The sequence below is a fragment of the Protomyctophum bolini genome (assembly GCF_963924005.1).
Source record: "Protomyctophum bolini genome assembly, chromosome: 6".
Taxonomy (NCBI): Eukaryota; Metazoa; Chordata; class Actinopteri; order Myctophiformes; family Myctophidae; genus Protomyctophum; species Protomyctophum bolini.
The window spans coordinates 42,794,422-42,811,711 of NC_137867.1; the positions used below are offsets into that span (position 1 = coordinate 42,794,422).

The 17,290-nt window shown below is 42.5% G+C and overlaps 2 protein-coding genes across 3 annotated transcripts; one reads left to right on the forward strand and one right to left on the reverse strand.

The window, feature by feature from the left end:
• Nucleotides 1-637: 637 nt before the first annotated feature.
• zbtb26 (zinc finger and BTB domain containing 26) lies at nucleotides 638-5,272 on the reverse strand. 2 transcript variants are annotated; one of them, XM_080765374.1, is made up of 4 exons: nucleotides 5,083-5,272; nucleotides 3,352-3,479; nucleotides 2,674-2,786; nucleotides 638-2,368 (listed from the first exon to the last, which is right to left on the reverse strand). In XM_080765374.1, exons 1-4 carry the CDS (start codon nucleotides 5,224-5,226, stop codon nucleotides 1,215-1,217), a joined length of 1,539 nt encoding a protein of 512 aa, XP_080621500.1. In that variant the 5' UTR covers nucleotides 5,227-5,272; the 3' UTR covers nucleotides 638-1,214. The 2 variants fall into 2 exon arrangements, with proteins under 2 accessions (XP_080621500.1, XP_080621499.1); XM_080765373.1 differs by having other exon boundaries at nucleotides 5,029-5,272.
• A 1,758-nt stretch (nucleotides 5,273-7,030) lies between these two features.
• Nucleotides 7,031-13,731, forward strand: cUnh9orf85 (chromosome Un C9orf85 homolog; the record flags this gene model as incomplete). Its single annotated transcript, XM_080765992.1, has 3 exons — nucleotides 7,031-7,367; nucleotides 10,034-10,140; nucleotides 13,614-13,731. Exons 1-3 carry the CDS (start codon nucleotides 7,266-7,268, stop codon nucleotides 13,729-13,731), a joined length of 327 nt encoding a protein of 108 aa, XP_080622118.1. The 5' UTR covers nucleotides 7,031-7,265.
• Nucleotides 13,732-17,290: the final 3,559 nt, after the last annotated feature.

A 17,290-nucleotide genomic window follows, 5' to 3' on the forward strand; every position in this document is an offset into this window, starting at 1 on the left:
TGCTCGGAGCTGTCATATTAATGTAGCTGGCTAATAACCCAGATTCAAATCACACTTTTTTTTGCCAACGGCTGATTCGGTCTGGCTTATTAGCCAGGCTAATATTAATGCACATCGATCTTGTTAACACATGTATGCCCCGAACAGCTACAGCATATTAATTTTGACAGGAGACAACTTTCACAGTGGTCTATCTATCGTAGTGCTCCTGCAAGAACAAAGAAGCTTATGAACGTTTGTTCAGGACATTATTCTTGTTTAGCTGCATGTCATTTAAATTGTACACTTGTTTCTTGAGTTGAATTGTGTAGTTAATGACGTTCAGTTAAAAGGTACATGATGATGAATAACCATTTGTTGCTGAGCACTGGTGCTACCTGAGGAAGTTAACACTCAAAATGTGTTGGTGTGAACTATATATATATATATATGCGTTCTTGTGTCTGAAATCCTAATCAAAACGCTGTAAAGGCAAGGAGTTGTATTTAAGCATGTTAATAAATTAGTGTTATTTGGCATTGTACAGCGGTTTCCTTTCTTCTCCCCCCCCCCCCCAAATTTTACCCAGCTGTTAACCATATTGAGTTTGTTAACAAAAAATAAAATAATGAAGAAAATAAAATTATACATACTTTGGCATTACATTTTCCACTCAGTCAGTACTGATTGAAATGTGATGTCATGAAAACGTGAACTCCGGGTTACATGAATACATCCTCTTTCAAGCTTTTCCCGTTTTAACATCTTTAACATTTGATTCACATTCACATAAATATTCCTAGAAAGGCTTACAGTGGATACACAATATAGCAATGCATGATTTATCATTTGACAATGCTTCACATGACATGAAAGCAGGTAGCCTAATACATCGTCTTGCAATAAACTAACAGCAATTATTGTGTTTCAGTGACACAAGTATTTCAAGTATAACAAAGGCATGGGATATTGCAGCTAAAACAATCTACTATACATAAGAATTTCACAGAAACCGATCCACAATAATGAAAGCTACATTGAAAGTTAGACACAAACAGACAATTTGCTTAGGATTAATGACCACCGGAGAGACGGGTGACAGCCGGAATGTAGACAACACCCGGGAGCAGTATGGGTTGGCGCCCCAGCCTGTGTCTTCCGCGAGGAGGAAGCCTCGGTGAGGCCTTTAGGAGGACCATTCAAGCCGCAAGAGGAGCCTGCAGAACCATTGCGGCTCAAGAATCCACCACTCCTGAATGAAGTGTCTGGTGCTGGGAGTCTGGTGCAACGCACAGGTCCTGGGCCTGGTGAGAGCAGGAGTGGACCTGGTGAGATATAGGAGGAGTCAACCCACATAAAGGTTTCGCCTGGCCGAACTCAAACTCGAGCCCCCCGCCGCCGTCGTGCAGGCCGCTGCGTTCGTTGGCGTTGTCGAAGCTGGTCTTGCCATGGATCTGCTTGAGGTGCTTGCGGAGGACGGGCTTGTGGGCGAACACCATGTCGCAGTAGTTGCAGCGGTGGGGCTTGTCGCCGCTGTGCAGGTTCAGGTGGTCCAGCAGCGAGCACTTCTGCGTGAACGTCTTGCCGCAGATCTTGCACTGGAACGGCTTGATGCCGGCGTGGACGCGCATGTGGCGGTGCAGGTTGCCCTTCTGCGTGAAGGTCTTGCCGCACAGCAGGCACATGAACAGCTTGTGCATCTTCAGGTGGTTGGCGTAGTTCTCCAGCTGGCGGAAGACGCGCGCGCACTTGGGACACTGGTGGTACCACTGCAGGGGTTTGTCGTAGCCCCGCGGGTGACCGGAGGGGTGGCCGCCGCCGCCCTGCTTTCCCGCGGGGGGAGGAGGGGGGGACGCGGGAGGAGCGGGGCTGAGAGGGAACGACGACGACGACATGTGTGGCGGAAATGCCGCCATGTCGCCGGCGCGAGTCACGTCCACGGTAGAATTGATCAGCGAGTGCTGGGGTTGTTCGGGGGAATGCAGAGCGGCGGCGGCCGGCGGGGAGCTGCTGCGGCTGGGGAGGAAGTGACCGGCGGAGATTGAGTTTTCCGGCGCGACGTCGTTCACGGATTCTACCTTCACGATGGTGATGCCGCTGTCCGCCGCGTCCCGGCGGATGCACCTGAGGCTCTGAGGAGGCGGAGGAGGCGTTTCGGGCTGTATAATGACATCATCATCATCGTCGTCGTCGTCATCATCACAGTCATCACAGTCATCATCCTCCACCTGCTCAACCTTCTCGTCCTGATATACAGTGTGTGTCTGAGAAGAACACTCCTGTTCCTGCTGGCAGGAGGGCCGAGAGGAAAACCCCCCCTCCTCCTCCTTCTCCTTCCTCCTCCTCCTCCTCCTCTCGGTCTCTTCCCTCATCCTCCCCGTGTCTAGGCCTGTCACAAATACACATTTTAGGTTGGCGATTAATTGACACACAAATTATTGCGATTAACGATTTAATTGTGTTTTTTCTTCTTGCAGTGAACATTAACGCTACAATTTGTATTTCTGTTTCCCCTTTCAGAAATAGTTGATCTATAAGCGTGACGTGTTGTCTTGAGCTTGTAGATCTGCTATTTTTTGAAAAGATGTTTGAAGACGTACGGACATTTTCCTACATGGAAACGAGTAAACGACTGACGGACGATTATGCAAAAACGTTGTGGCGATTATCTCAAATAATTGTGATTAGGCGTACCCGTGTTGTCCTCCTCTGCCTCCAGCAGGGGGTGCTGAGGCGGCCTCGGCGGCTTGATGAACTTGTCCAGGGCTTGGGTGCACTGCTCCACGATGTGGCCCATCTGGAGGAAGCTGGACACAATCACAATCATCTTTATCCCATTGATACCTGGAACGCATCTGTGTCACCTTAGCTTTTAACCGCTTGAAAAATATCAGATCTACAAGCTCATAGCTCATAGCTATTTTTAATCTTGTGCACATCTTTGAATATATATTATTTCACATCATTTTTAACTCAAATATTTGATTCTGGGGGGGGGGGGGACAAAACATTTTCAGATGGGGGTCCACAGCCATATACAGATACTTCTGGGGGTCCTTGACATGAAATAGTTTGAGAACCACTGAAACAGAAACAGGAAGTACAATCTGGTCTCAGATCTCTTTTGTGCATAGTTCTCATCGTAAGTCGATCGGGGCACGGAAAGAAAATGTAGAAGCTCCAAGCTCGTTCCACAAACGGCACACTCGTGGGTCTCTCTTAGCTTAATTACAAACGGCACGGCACACTCATAGGGGTCACTCTTATCTTATTTTCAATAGGCTAGAAATAACCGTGTTTTTCCAGATATTTACAATATCTTGTTTCACAAACGGCACAGCCATAGGGGTCTCTTCTCTTCTCCTACTATACCTGGCCACGGTCAGGTAATGCACCAGCTCCAGCTCGGGGAACTCCAGCTGTCCCGTGTAGCAGGAGAGCAGCAGCCGCCGGCCCACCTCGGCCTCCTGGCTCATGGAGATCTGCACCTCCCCAGACTCCTGCTCAGGGACATACATAATAGACATCAAAGGGGGGGCTTCTTCAGCCCCTGCCCTTTTACCCGTCTGTAAAACATCTGCCCTTTCCAGACCACGAATGTAGCTTTTACTACCCGGTGAAAGAAATGCTAAATGCCACTACTTTTCCATGCCACATACCGGAAGGTAGCAATCAGGAGAATTGCTTTTTTTCCCGAAGTCTCCAGAACTTGAACACAGTATTTTGCGTTGAACAAATTTGTTTCGAAATCCATGTCGTACACACCACATCTCCACTAGCTAAAGAGTGCTGGGTTGCGCCCCGAAAGTAGCTGATCTACAAGCTCTCAACAGCTTGTAGATCTGCTATTTTCGCTCTTTTTGTCCAAGTTTCCCTCTTACGGGAGTACAGCCCCTGCCCCTCTAACTCTCTCTGCACGTCTCTCCTGCTCATGGATGAAAAGCTAAATCAAATCTCACGACTGAAAATGTTTGTATGGCCAAGTCCTAATTTGCACATTTGCGAAACCACACACACTATAGTGCCGTTTCCTGAACAATTAAGACAAGACGTAACATTATGATGTTTTAGTAATATTGCCCCTTGCTGTTGTACAGTACATACTGTACTGCCAAGCCAACCAGGTGAAGAAATCACAGACTGAGGCTTTAATCTTTAATTGCTTTTATATGAAATATCCCAGACTATTACGGTTGTATTATGGAAGACGCTTCCGAACATATTGTGAGCTTGACCACTTCAAATGCTCTAATCTTATAATGACAACCCGGAAATAGCCGATCCACAAGCGCATTGAGACCTTGTACATCGGCTCTTTCCGCTGCCCAACATGCTTCCTTAGATTAGAAGACTGGCTTCTTTATGGCAGTGGTTCCCAAATTGGGGTCCGGGGACCCCCAGGGGTCCTTAAGGGAGTTCCAGGGGGTCCCCAGCTAAAGGATAGTTTGGAACCAAATGGACCCTTATGGGTCTGTAACTCAGAAAGAGTGTACAAACGGAACGAAATGGACGGGTCCATTTGGTTTCATGTGTACACAGAGTTAAATTAACATTGATTTTACAATATAAATTGGGGTCTCAGAGATATAAATTCCATTAAATGGGGGACCGTATGGGTGGGTCCTTGAAATTACACAGGTTATGAGAATCACTGAGCTGTAAAAAATCTTCTTTTATGAGGGTCCCTGGCATATGTTTTCAAATGGGGGGTGCGCAGGCTAATTAGTGTCAACGTGGGCATTGAAAGAGTTTGGGAAACACTGTTCTATGGAATCCAAATGAATGAAAGGGAAGGGATGCACCGAATGGGAAATTCTTGGCCGAAACTGAATACCGAATATAGGAAATGGTTGGCCGAAAACAGAATAACGAATAAACTAATATGATTAATATTATATATATATATTTTTTTTTTCATACCAGTTTTTGTACCATTCAAAAATCAACCGAACCGAATACAGAATATTCCGCTATTTGGCCCGAATAGTTTTGGTGGCTGAATATTCGGTGCATCGCTAACTGAAACTGTCTGAGAACTTGAATCCATGCCTGCTGCAGGACGAACTGGTCGCGCAGGAAGGACGAGCCGGCCGCCAGCACCACCTTGTGGCCGGGGACCTCCAGCTCGTTGACGTGCACCGTGACATCGCAGAAGCGCCGCTGGAGGCGGAGGAGGTTCATCTTTTGCAGCATGGAGTCTCCGAACGTGGGGAAGCGGAACTGGAGGATCACCTGCTTCTGGTCCATCGTGACGTGATGGATGGATGGATGGGGGGGCAGGGCGGGGCGGGCGCTCTGAACACCTGTTCGGCACAAATACGGCAAGTATATTTATCTCATTGGACTGCTGGTAGGACCCTGATGGTATAACAGGAAAGGTGGGCACACTAAGGACATCTGGCAACTAATCTGCGCCACCGTGTGGAACGGCATGGAACAAACTCCCACTATACCTTTGACAGGCAGCCTCTATAGAAATTTTTGAGTGGTGCAACCACTCCAAAGAACAGCAATGTCTGTGTTCACCTATGTGTTGGTTCACCTATGTATGTGTTCATGAGCACCAGTATGACTGACTACCAGTAGGGGCACTGTTGTGCCAGAAACAGAGAGAGAGAGAGAGATAGTATTAGTGCTGCACTGCTAATGAGAAAGAGAGGAGGGGAGAGAGGGGAGTTGCACCACTCAGTTCACACAGGTGTGATTTTTAAAGTACGTACAGCTCAAGACCTACTTCTACACTCTTGCTTTTTGAAGAGCTTTTCAAATTCTTGTTGTTATTCATGTCCTCACTGTATTCAGTGACTGTATTGCCTTATTTGCACTGCTATTATTTTAAAGATTGGAGTGCCATCGATCTGGTTACTGGAGAGGAGACTGCAGTGGAGACCATTTACTAGGACGATTCACTCAAACAATAGTAATTAGACTCATTATTAGAGGGTCTGAGGGAGCAGCAGCAGCTGCCATTCGTTCAGACTGTTATGCGGTTATAATAACCATAACATAAACAAACGGGTTTTTAAGAACACTTTCCTGGTCATTTTTGTGATGATGAAAACCAAAGGTCATAATAAAATTAATCCATATGGATGGATGCTATGATCAATGAACCGCCAGCTCGGATAGATAGAAACATAGTCTATGTAATCATTATCTATGCGTACATATTCATTATCTTATACGATCGACGTTATTATTACAATGATCGTGCTATATTTTCACTTTAGGCTAGATTGTAATAAGGAGTTATATTTTACCCGGTGTTACCCCAGGCAGCTGTTTATAGGAGAGTGTATTTTCGTAGATAGAGTGGAGTCCGAATGTAGAGAATAAATAAATGCTCCGGAAGAGAAAAGTTGTTCGCTTTTAAAGGGACGGTTCCAACCGGGTTTTCTGTTTTTAGTTTTTTTTTTCTTTTCTGTCGGGTTTAAAAAGCATAATTTATGCCTCGCCCTTGAGACGGTGTCGCGCGTGGCAAAAAAAAGCAGACCTACAAACTCACCACGCGCCGCGTCTGCAACGCGTGGCGAGCTTGTAGATCTGACTTTTTTTTAGGCGCGGCGCCGTCGTACGACGACGTATAAACCCAGCCGCCAGTGTTGCCATGTCCGCTGATTATAAACGACTGTGTGCTTATTTTCTGTAAATTAGCTTGTAAATAATATTTGATTGATTGATTGATTTATTGTATTTCACACTATATACTATATAGTGTGAAATACAATAAATCAATCAATCAACGTTTGAAATGTACCCATTCTATATAGTATATAGAATGGGTACATTTCAAACGTTGGGGTTTCCTTGTTTCCTAATTACATGTTAAACCAGTGGTTCTCAAATATTTTCATGCCAAGGATCCCCCAAAAGAATTAGCCTATGTGTATTTGTTTTCAGACCCGCATCTGAAAAGATGTTATGCCAGGGACATTGGGGCAAGATGTGTCTGTTTTTATTCTCAAAATGTAAATGAATGAAGATTAAAATGGTCTAAGTATGGTTGCTTGTTTCTCTCGCAAAACCTGGCAACACTCACCCTCCGGAAGTGTCATGGCGGCGACCAGCATGCTGGTGTTGGTGGCGTGTTGTTGACAACTTTAAAATCACCAAACTGTGTTTTCATTGATTGAACACAGCGTGTATTTAATTTCACATCAAAGTGAGTGTGTTCGCGTTGCCGCGGGTAGATACTAGATAGTTAGGCGTGTCTTTGAATGACAACTAGACAGTGTGATTTTTAAACCTCCAGAATCTGTTAAAAGTATAAAATAATAATAAGAATAATGAGTTCTCAGAAAGGCAACGTGTCTCGGTCTCGCGCGCAGAAGCACCAGAACTCCTTCGCCTACAGGAACGACAAATATGGAGCTACTGCCACAGTGAAGGTACCTGTCTGTCTGTCTGTCTGTCTGCCTGTCTATCTGCTTGTCTGTCTGACAAATATGGAGCTAGTACTGTTACAGTGAAGGTGTCTGTCTGTCTTTGTCTCTCTGTCTGTGTCTTTCTGTCTGTTTGCCTGCATGTCTGTCTGTCTGACAAATATGGGGCTACTGTTACAGTGAAGGTACCTGTCTGTCTGCCTGTCCTACATAATACATAAAGCCCAAACCACACCAAAGGGTCTGGTCGGGACAAAACGGTATTTGTTTGTTTAGTTTCACATACAAAAATATTTCGGGTTAATACAAATGTGAAGGAGAAAGCCTAAAAACCCTCCAGGGGCTTGCAAGTGGCTTCTCCAGGCATGTTTATACATGCATAGTGGTTTTTGTTTGTTTAAAGAAAAAACAATCATATTGAACATGCAGATATTAAACATTAGAATACAGATAAAATACAGGGACAGTGAAAGGACGGAAATGTACTGTATCAAAATAAAAAAAGAACAATAAAAGGGATGATCTTGGCTATTTTTTGTTCAGAGGGAACTATTCCCTGTTCCAATTAAAGGTTGAAAATGTGAACAAGAGGTTGTACAATATACTCATGAATGGTTTTCAACAATTTACTATCAATATAATCATAACCTGGTGAGGAATCTTTCAGAGCAATTAGTGTCTTCGAAACCCCATCCTCTGATACCATTGGAAAAGGCATATTTTCAAGTATAGGAGAGTTCATAAATTGAAGGGGATTGTGGTTACTGGATGAAATCTTGGAAGCCAAATTAGGACAAACTTCAGAAAAAAGGTGTTAAAATTATTGGCAATTTCTTGAGGGTCAGAAATAACCCCCATATCAGCCTTAAATTACGTGGGTATTTTTTTTTGCATTTTGTTTTTTTGTTGAGAATACTATTGATTGTTCTCCAAAGGAGAGTCATATTATTTTTATGTTTTGAGAGTTCTTCATTATAATAATGTTTTTTTGCTCCTCTAATGATGTGATTTAATTTATTTCTATATATTTTTAATTGAGCATGATTAAATGCGGTGTTGGACTAAGGAGATATTTTTTGTACAGTCTGTTTAGTATTTACGGATTTCATGATGGCTGAAGTTATCCATGGTTTAGTTGGGTTATGATGAGGTTTGGAAGCACCAGTCTAAGGGAAAAACACAGATCATAGGCTAAGGCTTGAGAAATAGATTTTATAAACAAAGTATAAGACTCTGTCTGTAAGGATATCTGTCCATGTATACTTGCTGATCACTGATCACGAATTTAGCGGTGTTTGCTACATTAAACGTTCTCTTATATTTGGGTCCGGGATATAGAGTAGACTCTATAGACTCTCTATATGTTCCTTGAATGCTATTAGAAAGATTGGACAATGATCAGCAACCTCCATGCAGGACCCCTGACTTACTGTTGTCAGTTGTCACCCAACACATTTGTAAAAAATATTAATATTATCTATCAGTACATTGTATCAATAAAATCCTTTGTTAGATTATTAGTCATGTTAGCAATGTTGATATTCAGATCACCCATTAGATAACAGTGTTTCCCTTCTTTAGAAAGAATGTCAAGTACCTTTGCTAAGTCACTATTGAAATCAGGCAGACTAGAGCAGAGCTAGGTGGTCTATATATGCATGCAATAATGGACTGTTTCTTTTTCAACAAACACAGCTTCAGCAGAGGAGATTAAGTAGTTTTCGATATCACGTCTTTCTTTATACACCAGATTAATATTGAGATATAAAGAGACCCCCCCTCCCCCTTTGTCTTCTCTGTATCTGTATATATGGTTATAGTTATTAAATTCGTATAAATCAGCATTAGCCAAGTTTCAGTTAGTCCGATTGCTTTAAATGAGAAATCAAGTTTGGTCAAAAAAAGGGATAAAGTGTCATAATTTGCCTTTAGGCTGCGAACATTGAAGTGAATGATGGAAAAATCACTTTTCATGTTTTGATCTTCAACAGAGGATTTAAGTTCACTCTCAGTATAGTAACCAGATGTTCCAATATTAGCCTGTTTAAGCTGAGTAAAACAGTTTGTGTCAGGATCAGTATTATATAGAATGTTTGATGTCATGGTAACCTGTTAGGGAGAAAAAATATGTTAAAAAGAAAACGGTCATAATGGGATGAATGGATTCATCCCATTATGGATTAAGGTAAACTACGTTTTTACGGGGCCTTAACTGGAAGATTGGGCACCTCAATGTTGAAATTGGTTATTTGTATTCTCAATGACTACCAACCAATGTGAATCCCTTGACTCCTTCAAAACCACTCTCAAAGGGCACCTACGGAAGGCTGCAATTATGGCCCCCATAAAATCTGAATCCCTCACCACCGCCCCCCCCTTTTCCCCCTCACTGTAGTATATGTTTCTTTTCCCTTTTTGCTTCCTTTATGATGAATTCCTGTTCTGTTCTTTAACTACCGTATATAGAAGTGGACCCTCTTGTAAACAAGTGTAATGCTTAATTGGGTCGTCCACTCACAGCTAACAGTCTTTGTATTGAGTTTGTGCTTGAAATGTACTGTAATTCTGCAAACTGTTCATAAATATTTAAATCCAAACGAATGTAAATGAATGAACGTAACCTCGGTGTTTGGTGCTCCGCTGATCTGAATCTGATCTGCCGTCCGTTGTAGGCAGCCAATTCCAAGATCCACGAGGGTCTCTGCCAGCGGTGTAAAGAGGTTCTGGAATGGAAAGTCAAGTACAGCAAATACAAGCCGCTGACACAGGCCCGCAAATGGTGAGGAACGTTTTCATATCAGGGAAGACCCAAGGACTCAAGGACGCCCTGAGTACAACAAACAAATAATTTTACATCAGGTGAAATATAGTGGACATTTATAGGATGCTAACTAAATACACTGCAGTTTACAGAAAACAGTTAAAACTTAAATCAATGGTTCTCAAACCTTTTTATGTCAAGGACCCCCAAATTGATGCTTATTTGCCCGCATGCCCCCATTACATTTGAAGAGATATGCCAGGGACCCCCAAGATGTTTGCGGCTCTAGCAGTAATTCTCAACCATTTTAATTTCAAGGACCCCCAGTTTGACATGCATTAGGCTACGGTATGGACCCCCATTTAATGGCATTTATATCTCTGAGAACCCAATTTGAGTTACAGACGACTCATAAAGGTCCATTTGGTTCCTAACTATCTATTATATAGCTGGGGACCCTTTGGAACTCCCTCAAGGACCACTGGGGGTCCCCCGACCCCACTTTGAGAACTGTATAGGAGTGGTTGCCAAACTGTGGTCCGGGGACCCCTTGGATCCCCAGCTAAATGATAGTTTGGAACCAAATGTTCCATTTGTACACACTAAATTACCGGTAACATTGATTTTACAATATAAATTGGGGTCCCAGAGATAGAAATGCCATTAAAGGGGGGTTCCATAGCCTAAATTAATGTAAAACTGGGGGTCCTTGAAATTAAACTGGTTGAGAATCACTGCTAGAGCCATAAAACTCTTCTCTTATGGGGGTCCCTGGCATATGTTTTCAAATGGGAGTCCGCGGTCTAATAGTGTCAATTTGGGGGTCCTTGACATGAAAAAGTTTGGGAACCACTGCTCGAGTGAGTCCTGTATTTTCTGCCATTTGTCTGGAGCGTAAAAGATGAAAGCAGTCTTTCCTTGTTCACTGTTCATTCTTGGAATTTTAACGGTAATGTAAGTCTGTGAACGCGTTGGATATCTTGTATCTTGTAGGGTTTAAGCAGACATGCAAAGCAGTGTTTTTGAACATTTTGTGAAAACTTTTGCCAAAAATGAACAGCCTCAAAATACACTGCTTTTGATCAGGCTTAGGCGCGATTCATACTCTTATTTTAGAGCCGAATAAAAGTCGGTTCGGCTCTCTAGAGCCTACAATGTGACGTCATTTGAGGTTCGGGGGTGCGGGTACCGTCCTAAAGTTGGCTACTGAAAATTCCTGACGAGCCGAAATCATTTCGGCACTACAGCGCCGAAACAGCGGTAAAATAGGAGTATGAATCGGCCCTTAGTGATCGTCTCTGGGATGGAAAACCTCATGTCCAAATGAATACTGTTTATTTTTCAGGATTCAAATTCAGATCTATAAGCTATTAAGCTTACAGTATTAAACACGTGGCATCGCACTGCGTTTTGAGCTTGTGTGGATCTGCTATACTTTCAGCTTTTGATGCTTTTGTGCCATGCTCAGAGTTGGGGTCTGTTACTCATAAAAGTAAGGCACTACATATTACATATTACTTTTGAAAAAAGTAATGCCTTACATTACTTTATTACTCCCTGGAGAAAGTAACTAGTTACATTACTCGTTACATTACTTTTGCGTTACTCCATAAAATCGCCTGAGATGCATTGTCAAATAATTTGCACTGAACTGCCACACAACAATATAATATTTAGTTTGGGGTCTGTGAGGCCAAATCTCATCAAATGGTGGTCCATGGCTAAAATGCAGAATACATACTGGACCTTGATATGAAAATGGTTGAAAACCACTGTACCACGTGGTTCTAGGCAAATATTAACTTTCCCAACAATATATATTCAAATAAAATAATGAGACTGAGATAAATCAGTAGACTATAATTATGTTCACAGTGCTTTAGGATCCCTTTCTTTATGATGTGGAGTCCCCTGCTCCATTGCTCATTAAATGTAGTTTTTCATTTCGGCATATTTGGTTTATTTATCTCTACATTAACTAACTAGTGATTGTGAGAGCACACGTTCTACAACAAACAAACAGACCCTTGCCAGGTTTTAGAAGAGAAACAAGCAGCCATGTCTATGAAAACAGCCCAAAAGAAGCCTGACTGGGCTATCATAAAACAAGCCCAAAGTCGCTTGTAATAAGCGGACATGGCAACACCCCAACGCCTGCTCCGTCTCTGTGACAGTGGGGAGACTGGGAGCTTTCTGTGCAGCGGAAAAGTGCTACGGAGATTTTAATACAGAGACGACTTAAATGACAGTTATGACACAAGCACTGTAGGCTATATCACAAAAAAACGGACAATGATGTGTCCGGCCAGAGGTTGAGTTGGGAGGAGGAAAAGTGGGTCTAAAACCGGACGTCTGGCCACCCTACGAGTCCACGACAGTAACGAAAAATGCTGTGCTGCTGATGATCTGACACCGGTTTGACATGTTCTAGTCCGTACTGCGTACTGCGTTGCCAGCGCACCATTAGTGTTCATGTTCAACTCATCTCCGTTGTGTGCATTATTCTCTAAAGCAACACTGCTGAAAGCAGCCACATGATGCAAGTAGCGAGTAACGGCAGCGCTAAAGCGACCAGTAACTGTAGTGTGATTATCAATTTTGGAGGAGTAGTGTCGTTATATTACTCGCTACCGACCAAAGTAGTGTCGTTACAGTAACGATATTTTCCGTTACTCGTTACACCCAACTCTGGCCATGCTGTAGCATGATCAAGTAGGGCGTCATTATTTATTGGGAAAAACGAAAATGAGAGGTGTCTGCCCACCAGCATGGATAAGGTGACAGTAAATAGGAAAACATACATACAAAATAACAGAAATAGTTGATCTACAAGCTTACAACACGTCACTTTTTAAGCTTGTAGATGTGTACTATTTCTACTATTTTTGAAAAATGGTTGAAAATGTATGGACATTATAAGCTATTTCCACTTCACCCCTTTTGCAACCAGATCTTATTTTAATGATGTTTGGGAGACAAACACTTTCCTGGGGTTTGTATCCGTCTTAACATGCCGTTTTTGATATTTTGGTATGTGATGTCACAGACACGGTTCTCACTTCCTTCCTGGACTACACGTTGTCTCAGTAAGACCAAAGAGATTCTATATAAAGAGGCGACACTCCTCAAATATTTGGAATCGCCACTAGATGGCGCAGCGGTAGTGCTGCAGGCATCACTCCAATATGGCCACAACACTTTGTCTATGTATTGTCTATGCCACTTGAACAGATCTGCTATTTTCAATAGATGTTGCACTTGTAAAATGGGACGTTCTGCAATATGAGTACTTTTACTTGTAGTACTTTAAGCACATTTTGATGCCGATACTTTTGTACTTTTACTCAAGTACATTTTCAATTCCGTACTTTTACTTGTAACGAAGTAGTTCTAAATTGCAGTATTGGTATACTTTTGCTTAAGTAAAACAATCGAGTACTTTTTACAGCACTGGTGTGTTGATTTTCACGTCTCGTGTCTCGTCGTTTCAGTGTGAAATGTTGTCAGAAGACGGTGAAGGACGCGTACCATGTGATGTGCAGGCCCTGCGCCCTCCAGCTGGAGCTGTGTGCCAAATGTGGCAAGAAAGAAGACATCGTCATTCCGTGAGTGCCTCGACTACAATTCAGACTTTACAGTTTAAAGCATTTTTTTTTTGCTACGAGCTTGTAGGTCTGCTATTTTTGAAAACTCGTGAAAATGTGGCGCAGATCTTTGAACATATTATTCTTTCAGAGCGAGTGTTTTGAACTCAAATCTGTATATGTCTGGGGTGTCCCTGGAACAACATATTTTGAGATGGGAGTCCGGGGCCAAATATATATATTTTTGGGGGTCCTTGACATGAAAAAGGTTGAGCACCACTGACATAGAAACATCCATCCAACTAACAGTAGAATATCTGTACAATGAAACTATACGTATATACTATAGAATGATATGTCTACATAATATGCCATCTAAATCAAGGGCCCCCAAATTGACACTAATTAGCCCCCATTTAAAAAGATACGCAAGGGACCCCCATATAAGAGAAAATTGTTACGGCTCTAGCAGTGATTCTCAACCCGTTTAATTTCAAGGACCCCCAGTTTGACATGCATATTAGTCTACAGACCCCCATTTATTGGCATTTCTAGCTCTTTGACCCCCAATTTATATTGTAAAGTCAATGCTAATTCTGGTCCATTTGGTTCCTTTTGTACACTCTCAGAGTTACAGACCCATAACACCGGGGCTCCACCAGGCACGTCAGCGTCGCGTTGCGCCCAGTGGAGCCCCGTAAGGGTCCTTTTGGTTACTAACTATCATTTAGCTGGCGACCCCCTGGAACTCCCCCAAGGACCCCTGGGGGTCCCCGGACCCCACACACAAAAAAAGGCTTCTAAATCCTGACAGTTTTCTGAAAACCCTATGTTTCTATGTCGGTGGTGCTCAACCTTTTTCAAATAAGGACCCCCGGAATTATCTGTATTTGGCCGCCGACCCCCATCTGAAAATATGTTGTTCCAGGGACGTCCCCCAGAAGCAAATATTTGAGTTAAAAACGTCCGCTCTGAAAGAATATTTTAAGATTTGCACCACGATTTTATGATTTCTATCGTTTACCTATTGAATGATCGATTGAATACTTTATTAGAACTAAATGTAAACCGTACAGGGTACTAAGGGTAGGGTACAGTCAGGCGGTCTAAAACGAACGAAGCAAAAAGAAAGTCCTTGCAGTCTTGTTTCCATTAGGGTCCTATGTAGTCAATTCATAAACATGAATAACAAAAATAACAACAAAATTCAATATCGAGTGCCGTGCTATGAACTTGTAGGTCTGCTATTTTTGAAAAATTGTGAAAATGTGCCTCAAAATCTTTGAATATGTTAGTCTAGTGAACATTTTAACTCAAATCTTAGTCATATTTCATATAATTGTTGGGGCCCTTTGACATGAAATATTGAGCACCACTGATACAGAAAAGGGGTCAGGATTTAGAAGATTTTTTAAAATTAAGTCACCGTCTTCAGCTCTCTCTCTCTCTCGTCTGTGAGGAAAGGTCGAGGAAAAGGAGAAGGGAAACACACGGAAGGAACTTTTATTTTTATATGGTTTCATAAACGGAAAGAAAAACACAGAAGTCGATGCACTGAATCAGCATGACATCATTCCCCCACCCCAAAATAATGTATTTCCAGGTGGAACATGGCTGCAGTGTTGCATCAGAGCGTCCGTGTTGTGCAACGATCTGATTCCTGGGAGAAGGGGACACTGTATAACCGCGGTTCCCAAAAAAGACAGGACAAGGACCCCCAAATTGACACTAATTAGCCCACGGATCCGTATTTGTAAATATACACTAGTATGCCAAGGACTCTCATATAAGAAAAGTTTTGTACGGCTCCAGCAGAGATTCTCAATCAGTTTTAATTTCAAGTACCACCAGTTTGACATGCATATTACTCTACAGACCCCCATTCAATGGCATCTGGGACGAATGTGTGTGGATGACACTTCGTTTTCTAACACTACTGCTGTAACCATTTTGGCAGGTTGCAAATATTTGTGAGGGACCATGGATAAGTGCTGCACTTCTCTGAATTTGAATCACCCACAGTTGAAGGCACAAAGGAACAGCTCTTACCCCTCAGAGGAACACAGCAGGAGTGGAGCTTTCTCCTTAGAAATGGCAGGAACTAGGCCCAGGAAAGGGAGAGGGAAGCTTGATTAGACAAGCACTCCCTCATAAGCGGTTATGTTGCATCTGTGTACTGAGGCCAGAGTCTTGAACACAGTGAGATGTCTGTCTCATAATTAATTCATTTGTGAGGGAAAGACAGTCTGTGAGGATATGTGAAGGGAAGAGATAAGGACACAGATCACCTGGATCAAAGACTCGAACAAGGCCAAGAGCTCAGTAGTTGCATACAAACACGCATGCATGAAGTTGCGCGCGCACACACGCGCACATAAAATATACTAATATTTGTGTGAATATACACATTTGTGTGTGTGTTCGTGCTCGTAACTACTGAGCTCTTGGCCTTTCTTTGACATTCAGGCCCCTTTTCCACCGGTTGGGAACCGGTTCGGTTCAGAACCACATTTTAGTCCATGAGCCAGACCTCCAAAACTGGAACGTTAATTATGAATTGAGTGGGCAAAACCATACCAAACCTATATTCAATTGTTTATAGGATCAATATAAGTAAATTAATATATGATAACCCTTCCACAGGAGTAGCTTTTTCATAATAATCACACATTTTGTAATTTCCACCTATAGTAGGCATATACGTTGTAGGTGAATAGGTACAAATTTAATTAATACCATGAAACTTCCCCAGTTGATTACTTACACGAAGACAATGATTTATTGTATTACACAGTCCCAGATGTATTGTACAACTCTGAGAGTTGTACAATATAATGGTTCCATTTGTACACTCTGAGTTACAGACCTACAGTATGAGGGTCCTTTTGGTTACTAACTATATCATTTAGCTGGGGACCCCCTGGAACTCCCTCAAGGACCCCTGGGGGTCCCCGGACCCCACTTTGGGAACCACTGCTTTATGATATTGTTATTTACTATCATGAATATATTTTATTATAAATAATCCACAGGTTGGCAGACTAGACGTACAGTAGCTAATGCTTTGGACACTTTATTTTATATTGCCCGAAAACGTTCCATGCAACATTCTATTTGGAAAAACCAATTTGTATACAAACATTTTCATGTGTTACTTCATACTCTTATTATTCAAATATCTTTTTATTGAATCTTTCCAAAGAGTTATACATACAAACACCTAACCGCTACAAAACACCAGACACTATAGTACTCAACACACACAAAATAATCGGACCCGTCTGAAGTGAGTGGTACTGTACTGTACTGTACTGTACTGTACTGTACTGTACTGTACTGTACTGTACTGTACTGTACTGTACTGTACTGTACTGTACTGTACTGTACCTAGCTGATGCACCCCCCCCCCCCCCCCCCCCACATGGAAATATAAATTGCATAAGCATCCAGGTCTTAAGTTAAGTAAAATACAGCCCTTCGGGCTGTATTTTGCGTGTCTTAAGTACCAGGTCTTATTCCCTAACTTGAGTAAACTAAAGACCTGGAGGCGTGGTCAATGCCATTTGGTTAGGGTTAAGTTAGGG